At 38.8% G+C, this 9,264-nt stretch overlaps 1 protein-coding gene across 1 annotated transcript in view; it reads left to right on the forward strand.

Moving 5' to 3' along the window:
• Nucleotides 1-2,603: 2,603 nt before the first annotated feature.
• The window catches only part of LOC138144978 (mas-related G-protein coupled receptor member X3-like), a 9,390-nt gene continuing 2,729 nt past the window's right edge, over nt 2,604-9,264 (forward strand). The window contains exons 1-2 of the mRNA XM_069066585.1: nt 2,604-2,615; nt 3,370-3,530. Coding sequence (XP_068922686.1) covers nt 2,604-2,615; nt 3,370-3,530 — 173 coding nt within the window. The remainder of the gene's footprint in view (nt 2,616-3,369; nt 3,531-9,264) is intronic.

The following is a 9,264-nucleotide window of genomic DNA, read 5'->3' on the forward strand; positions in this document are numbered from 1 at the left end:
ATAGATAGATAGATAGATAGATAGATAGATAGATAGATAGATAGATAAACCATTAGTTAAGTTGATTTTTTAAAAAGAGAGAACTCCAAATCACTAGTATTAAAAATTAGGAGAACTAATATGCCACTAACAAAGACAAAATAAAAGCAATTATAAGAAGTCATTTTGTCCAGTTATATGCTAAGAAATTTGGCAATTTAAGTAAAATGGAAGAATATTTTAAAAATATAAACTGTCAGGATTAGCCAAAGAGGAAATAGAATAGCTAAATAGGTCTATTTTAGTAAAAGAAATTGAACAAGCCATAAGTGAGTTTCCTAAGAAAAAACAATAGGACCTGAAGAATTTACAAGTGAATTCTATCAAACATTTAAAGATCAACTAATACAACATTAAATAAATTATCTTAAATAATGAGCAAAGAAGAGATCCGACCAAACTCCTTTTATGAAACAAATATGAAACTGATAGTCAAGGAAGGGTGAAAATAGAGAAAGTAAATTATCCACCGATTTCATCAATGAATATGCAAAATCCTAAAGAAAATACTGGCTGACTGCCTGCCATGCCTAGCATGAACATCCACCTAAACACATTTCTCAGAATCTGTCATGTCCTTCAAGGCTCAGCTCAAGCAAACCTTGACAGCCTGAGCCATCCTCCACTTCCTACTGCCTTCCTCCCCAATATTGTCTTGTATGTCATTTCAACTTAAGACCCCCTGAATTGGTGCCTTCAAAAGAGGCCTGTGCTGGGTGCTGGGTGTTCAAAGAAAGGCTTGGCCCTCAGTTGATGAGATAATGTTAGCAATGATGTTTCACACCTACCATAAGGAACTGACTTGAGGTGATTAGAAACAGGTCAATAGAGACCCTGGAGGAGGGTGGTTAAAGACACAGATTGAATGACACACACAGGACCTTCTAACTGTAAACTGGTGTGAAAGCCTGGTCCACCATGTCCCTTGAATTCCAAGGCTTGTAGCTCTAGAGAGTGCTAAGTGTAGTGCTAAGTGAGAGAATTCTATCTCCTGATTGGAGCTGAGCCCCAATCTCTCTCCAAATTGAGGGGTCGCTAACTTTAGACCATTCTTTGGTATATTCTCTGCAGAACTTTTCTGATTTCTATTGGCTTTTGCCTAGGCAAATGATTTACATGCTATGAACTATTTCTGTATTTCTTTGAATTTTCTCGAAGTCAGAGATTAACTTCTACAGATGTGGCCTTGACCTCAGATCTCATCTGTCTATGCCACCTGTGAGGCAGGTCTATGTATTTAAACAACCCACACTCACTTATAGCCTATATATACACAGTTTTAAATATGCCTATATACATGTTTTCACTACCTTCAATTCTATTGCAAGCTCTTTAAGAGTAGAGACTTTCTGTTTTGACTCTTTATCCCCAGCAATTAGCAGAGTTCCTGGCTCTTAGTAGGTGCTTTCCAAAAGACTTCTTGATTGACAGGCCACCACTTAATTGAAAAGCTAACTGGGGCTAAGATAAGGAAAGTGACTTGCTCACAGTCAGACAGAAATGCAGTGTTGAGTCAGGACTGGAACCCACATCTCTTCTGGGATCAAGGACACCACTCTATTCACTATATCATGGTGCACCCTGTATGCAGATTTCAAGGAAGATGCCCATGATTTGGGGGGCAAATCCAGTGCAGACTGTGTTGCCCTTCTTTCTGTCACTGGGGACCCTTCCCTAAAGATGGTGTTGTAGAGGGAAGAAAGATTAGGAGCAGAGAATGAGGAACAGAGTCCCTAAAGGGGGAGAGGGCAAGTGACAGTGTCTGCTGTTGGCTATGACTGACTGAGCATCATTATCTCTGCTTGCCAGAAAGAGGGGTGGTGATAAAGGGGAGTAAATAGCACATAGATCCACACATTCAGTAACATATGTATATATGGAGATATGAGAGTGCACATGTATAAAGAATATTAATATATTTGTATGTGTGCATTGTACACGTTACATATTAATGTATTGTATCATTGTGCTAGGAAGATTTGTGATAGTCTATTGAAGCTAAATAATAATTCATAATAATAATTTTTCATGATAATTTGTAATATTTTAATAATTTAAGGAAATGCTGACATTCAGTTAGATAGTAGTGAAAATAAATATATTTTTCTTCCCATCCAAGTTCATAGAATCTCTGAACCTATTCATGAATCCCTGGTAAATAGTGCCTGGCATAAATAGAAATGGATGGATGGATGGATGGATGGATGGATGGATGGATGGATGGATGGGTTTATTGCATGTGTACTTTAAGCACCTTAAAGTCCAGGCCTACTACCAGTCTAGGCCTCATCCCTATACCCATCAGTAGTCTAGCAATATCTGAGGTACCCCTAGATTCCCCATGGAAAACTGATCCAAGAGGAGAAAACACAACTTCACTTCTTTTCTTTTTTTCAATTTATTTTTAGTTTTCAACATTAATTTCCATGTGATTCTGAGTTACAAATAAAGCTCACTTTCAAAAAAAATTTTGTGAGGGCTAAAAAGGGAGCTAATGAAGCAGGAAGCCCACAGGGGGAATTTCTTCTTTAAATTTCAGGAACTATGACTGATAAGTACCAAGGATGATGGGAAAGGTCAGTGGTTTGGACATAATGGGCCACACCAATCCAACAGTAATTCCTCTAATTCCTTTGTGCAGAGGCAGGTATTCAGAGAGAATTAAAGTCTTTCCCAGAGAGACACCATTTATGATGTTTGTTGGGAGTTGAAGGCTTTGGGGATTTCATCTCCTGAGGCCAATGTTTAGGAAATCCTCACCCTTGGTGCCTGAAAGCAAGTAGAAAGTCTTCTGCTGCTAGGCCTATGTGATGGGGAGAAGGGAGAGAAATATAAGGGTATAAAGAGCTGTCCTGGATCCTTCTTCTGGGCCGCCCTCCATCTCCCAATGTCTGACCAGGAGATTCCTGAGATGGACAAGTACAGGCCTCAACTGCAGAACCAGGCACAGGAGTCATCAGGACCCTGGAGAGGAGAAAGGGAAGTTCTCAGTCTGGAGCCTTTCCCTGTAATTCTTTGTCTTCCCTGGATCTGCTGAAGATTCCTCTGTGAGTTTAACCCTTTCCTTATCTAATGACACTGATCCCTTCAATATGCACAGCCAGACTATGTCTAGGACAACGTGAGGGAGACAAGCACCAGGGACTACACTTTGGGATATGAATGACTAGATGCCAATACCTTTTCTGGTGATTTTCATGGTTGGGCTGGTGGTTGGGCTGGTGGGGCTCCAGGGCTCCGCATCCTGGGGAATCCCTTCTCTGTCTACATCTCATCCTGGCCGGGGCTGATGCTCTCTACCTTTTTGGACAAATTGTGTTGTTTATCTAGGCATTTCTTGGGTATCTGCTTCTTTCTGTCACAACCTTGGGACTGCTCTGTGTCTTGGGCATGGCGTACATTGCAGGCCTGAGCCTCCTGGCTTCGATCAGCACCCACCGCTGTCTAACCTTGCTCTTCCCCATCTGGCATGGATATCACTTGGCAGTTATGTGCGCTGCCCTCTGGGCTCTGGACAGCCCAAAATAGCTTAATTAACAATCTTACAAGTTTAAACTATCTTAACTGAAACTTCCTTTTAAACAAAGACAGACTTGGAAAGGTGTGAACACTCCACTTTCTAAATAGCAGATATACACATTACAAGTCAGGGTTAGCAGAATCGATAAAGTAACACTACTGATCTTAAACAAATTTTTCTCCGTCTTTTAGTTTCAACAAAATTCAGATTAAAAATTGCTTTATATAACACCATTTCTAACTCACAATGATCATTCAGGTTTTACAATATACAGTGTAGAAATACAACAACAATATAAACTGCAAGATGACATTAATTGCATTTCCAAATTACATATAAGAATGCTTGATCTTACCAAGTGAAGAGGCTAGTTGACTTCTGACCTCATTTTCTCCTCTCTTTTTCACATCTCCCCACAGTAGCAGACCCTGGTTATGGGGGTGGTAGGGCTCTACTCCTTGTGTGGGAGGGGCTAAGAACTGGGGAGTAGCAGGAGATTGTAGCCTGGAGCACTGAGGAGAGGGTTTGGGGAACTTGAAGTAGAAACTCCAGGCTCTGCCTTTCCCCCCCCCCCATTTTTTTTACACCAGGTGGAGGAGGTTAACTCAAATTCCCTACTATTATTCTAACTTCACTGTAGCCCTAGCTCACTTAGAGCCAGGACAACAGGGAGAAAAATCTTAATGGTTCTAACCTCTTACTGTCTCCTCAGCTCTGTCAGAGCTGGATGACAGGGGGAGGGCTCTGTAGCCCTAGCTAAGAAGAACTGGGAACCTTAGCCTTGTCAGAGGTGGGGCTACAGGCAGGAGAATCTTAAACTTTTCTGAGTGTTCATTCCTTTAAAATTTCAGATCTATGCATTTCCCAAATTACAATACTCCAAGACTTTAAGAGAAACTGCTTCTCATACAACATAGATAATACAACTGTTTACCAGTAACAATCAAGGTTTTAATTTTAACAATCGAATAACCAATCTGGTGACCTTAAATTCCAGTTTTTGTAGTTACACAGAACTAAAATTTTTCTTGGTGCCAAATAGTAACCAGAATGAATTCAATTACCTGGATCTATATTTCCATTGATATTGCACAGTTCTCTTTCTGTGACCCAGGAAAGGGTTAAGTATTAGTTCCATTCCAAAGTGCAGCTTTGAAACCAACTTCTCTTTGATCATTGAAGTGATCCCTTTTCTCTTAGATAGAACTTAGGGGAGAAATTTCCCATTCCCCCTTTGTCCATTTGTCTTTTTACTTCAAGAATTTGGCTGGAGTCCAAAGAAGTAGAAGGAGAAATGTTTTTCTGCCAACAACCTTTTTTTAAGAGACTATCAATCTTTCTAGCACAGGTACAATGTTTCTTACTGCTTGGCTGCTTTTGAATCTTACAGGGTGTTAGATTCAGAGATTTCTTTACATGATCACACAGACAGGATATACACACAGAAAAAATGAGACAAAAATTTAAAACACAAACAGAAACTGACAGGGCACTCCGTCGGCATCCCACAGAGGCCAGTAAGGGTGTTAATGCTGCGTCCAGCTTAGCCTCTTACTCTACTTAGGGCTGAAGAACATCACTTGTTGGCCACCCCCTAGGTGCTCTTACACTACAGGAGTACTCACCAGAAAGAACACTCATGTACCGAATTGAAAGAATTTGGGAAGGACTCAGGTTCCTGGTCCACTCAGGGAAACAATATGAGCCTGGGGCCGAGGAATGTCACTTGGTGGCTACCCCCTAGGTCAAATTGCTTTCCCAGCCCTCCAGGGAGCATGAACCAGCTGTAAATACAGAGCCAAAGACTTGGTGGAACCTCCAAATGAAATGGACAGCTGAGAAACAACCAGACAGCAAAGCCAATTATAATTTGATAGGAGAGTTCCCAAGTAGGGAAGACAGCATCCAGCCTTCTGCAGAGCAAATTTTTATAGAATGAGATGTTGCTAACAGCACAGTGTGATTCCAAGGGGGTGTAATGCCATTTCTGTTGAAGCCTTGGTTACCTAGCAAAGCACTGGATACAGACAAAGCTTTGGGATGTTTCTAGCAACACAGGTGGAAAGTCCCCTAACTACTATGGCCTAATAGGTGGTTTCCAGGGACCCTGGTAGGGGCCCCTTCTGGCAGATTTTGACTGGGAGGGGGCTCTGGTGTATAATTCCTGGTGGGCACTTCAGTGTAACATAAGTAACATAAATTTTCAAGGTATTTATTAACAAACCAGTGCAGAATTCTTAAATATCACAAAGTTTTTTAGTCAAAAAAGGTATAGTAATTGAATCTTTATATTGGCAACAGTTAAGAAGTTTATCACAGTACTTACAAAAGCTATTAGTATTAGAATCTCTCTAAACAATGGGAATATTATAAAGTGAGCCTAAGTGGTTTGCATTAATGTCTGTATATATTCTAATCCTTGATAAAAAAAAATAATATTAGATTTCCCATAAAGTGAACACAAAGGAGTTCATATCTTTTACTGACTAATTATTCTGATCATAGAAATTTTGCTATAGAAAGAAAAAATAAGAATATATGAATTAAATATAGTCTTAAATGCTTTTTATTTTAAGTAGCAATTTTTCACCAATCACAACTTATATCCAATTACATGTTAATTTTATTCCCATGGAGCTGTAATAAACAATAAAGATTTACTAGGTTTCTCCTACATAAAGAATTTCATTTAACATTTTACTTTCTCAAATTTTAACATATCCTAGTGTAAAGGCCAATTGTTAGTAATCCTTTTAATATTTTGCAACTTTCTTAGCAAGTTAGATTCCTTATTTAGGAACTACATAATTAAAACAAGTTTCTTTCTCAGGCTGAATGACCTTGACTCTAGAGATAGTTTCCTTGGCAGTTTTACACAATAAGAATAACTGAGATGGACTTTATCGAGGGTGTGGGAGTGATGCCCCTGCTTCATCAAATCACATACATGCAGGAGGAATGATCTGAAGCAGTATAATTAATCTGAATAAAGTGTTCACTCATTCTCCTCCTTTCTATATACAGTAATCAATTAGCAATTTTAGGTTTTAGCATTTAAACAAGTAACTTAGGTAATAATTTCTGTAAGTGATAGCCACATTGTTTTAGCTGCAACCTCCTTTTTAACTACAGGTAAAGGTGTAAATACCTGGTGTCCTATATGGCAGATGTAAACATTATAAGATATAAGTGATATAACTGTTTTTATGCAAACTTTTCCTCTATCTTTTAGATTCAACAAAATTAAAATTAAAAATTTGCTTCATTTAACACTATTTCTGGCTTACAATGATCCCTCAATTTTTAAATGAGAGAATTTTTCTACAATTTAAAAAGACCACAACAACACAAGGACATCATGACATTAATTGTATTTCCAAGTCATTACTTGCAAAAATTATTGATAAAAAATTGGGCTTATTAGTGCAGAGATTTTTCACCTCTCCTCATACCTGCAGAGTCTGATTGTGTATTTAGGTGTTTTGAATGGAAAGGTTTATCTGTTTGCTTAAAGTTGTGGGCTTCATTGCCCCAGGGCTGTTGCTAGTGGGGTCCTTGATAAATTTATTGTGCTTTCTCCCTTTAGTAAGATTGGGAGGGTAACTTAAATTTCCTATTATTCTTCAGCACTCTCTATTTTAATCTGATCTAGGACAAGAGACTTTAATAAATGTTTGTAAAATGTTTCAGCTAATTTAACTTTTACTCTAGTAAACTTTATTTATGTGTCCACTGCTTAAAAACTCCTTTGAAATTGATAGCTTTGACTTCTCCAGCAAAATTGATTTTGGGGAGTGGCACCTACTCTCTTATCTCCTGTACTAGGGAACCCAAAAAACCTTGTGTTTCTTATCAGATCTTAGAAAAATCCCAAATTGCCTAAATGTCAAATAGTAAAATAAATTCTGACTTATCTTTAGCATCAAATTAGGGAGTGACAATTTTTACTTTTCATGTGAATTCATTTGACTTACAGTTGCATTCTGATACACAATTTTTGTTCTCTAATAAGTGAGGCAGGAAATGCTTGTTCATATGCCTCTGGTCTGAGGGAAAAAAATTCCCTTATTATTTCTTATTGCCTATTCCTCACTCCACATGGCCACAGTGAAATGAAGAGGAGGAGATTTTCAAATTTTTAAAGATCTGAAAACTTCTGTTTAATGCAAATAGTTTATGCCCGATACTTCTTTCTATACTTTATGACTTGCTATATCTATCATATAATCTATAAAATAAAATGCTTTTTCCCTCTCTTTCTCTCTCCTGCTTCCTGTGGAAGAAGGGAAAGGGAAAGAGATAACAGCACTCCAGCAGTCCAGTTGCATATTAAACCTTACAGGGTGTTAGATTACTCACTCACATTCATTTCACAGAGACACAAAAACAAAACAGACAAATAGAGAAAATGACAGGAAGAGTGCATTCAGAAATTGTTAAAGATTGTTTGCAGAAATCAGACATTACACTTGGTCCCAGGTAAAGCTTACTTGATCATTTTCCTTTTATCTGTTTCCAACAAAGACAGTTGTATCAAAGTGAATGGTTGGAGCCTCCCCTTGCATTTTCATTTTTGATGTTAAACATATCATTAATATATTCCATAGAAAACAGCAGAAATGTGGAAATGCTGGAGTCCCTCCTCCATAAGCTTCTTATTCCTCTGTCTCCCTGCTTTATCCCCTATTACCAAATCTACTGTCCCCTTCTGCTCTACACACTCCAAGAATTTTTGTAGCTGACTATTGGTGATAAGTAAATCTCCTTCTTTTACTATTCTTTTGAAAAGTATTAGATAACATTTTAGGTCTCTACTTTCATTTTGTACCTGTCCCATTTTCTCCTGAACGCTTTTTTTCTGAGACCAGCTAATCTTTGCTTGCTTGTATTTTCTACTAATCCCTATCACATACTCATGTTAGCCTGGAGAGTTACCCTCTGTAAGTTTTTAACTTCAGAGAAAATCCAACTTTCACTTCCTACCTTTAGTTATGTTCTCAGGAGTTACAGGAGGCCACTCCTGTACCAGTACCTTTCTTAAGTCCCTGTTCACAGTGCCATTGATGCCTTCATCAAAATGGGCACAGGCTGAACTGAGAAGTGTGGAGTGATGGACATGAGCCAGGCAAGATCTGTCATGACAGTTCCCATTTATTGATCAGAGGGCAGGGTTTATATAATGAATGTAAAGCAATTATCTCTTAGGTTCCCACAAGAGAATGTTTAATGTCCTTGTTCATTTATGCATATCTGTATGTTTTTATGTCCTTGTTCCCTTGCATGCATCTATATCTGGGTCACTGCTTTGTTATCACATCCTAAACTCCTGCAAGTCAGGAAGAGATGGTGAGCCAATTTCAATCTTAATCATGGGGAGGTGGGCTGGGAGAAATCCTGAACCAGAGTCTTCTCGTGTATGGACTGGGTCAGAAACTGGCCCTCAATGCTTTACGTAGTTTAAATAGGCCCATTCCTTAGACCATGGACTGTGTGTTCTGTGAGGTGCCAATTCAGGACAGAACAATCATTAGATTCTCTCTCTCTCTCTCTCTCTCTCTCTCTCTCTCTCTCTCTCTCTCTCTCTCCCTCTCTCTCTCTCTCTCTCTCTCTCTCTCTCTCTCTCTCTCTCTCTCTCTCTCTCTCTCTCTCTCTCTCTCTCTCTCTCTCTCTCTCTCTCTCTCTCTGTCTCTCTCTCTCTCTCTCTC

Source organism: Petaurus breviceps, unplaced genomic scaffold (assembly GCF_028583685.1).
Source record: "Petaurus breviceps papuanus isolate PSGF00001 unplaced genomic scaffold, PetGlider_PUasm1.0 90721, whole genome shotgun sequence".
NCBI lineage: Eukaryota > Metazoa > Chordata > Mammalia > Diprotodontia > Petauridae > Petaurus > Petaurus breviceps.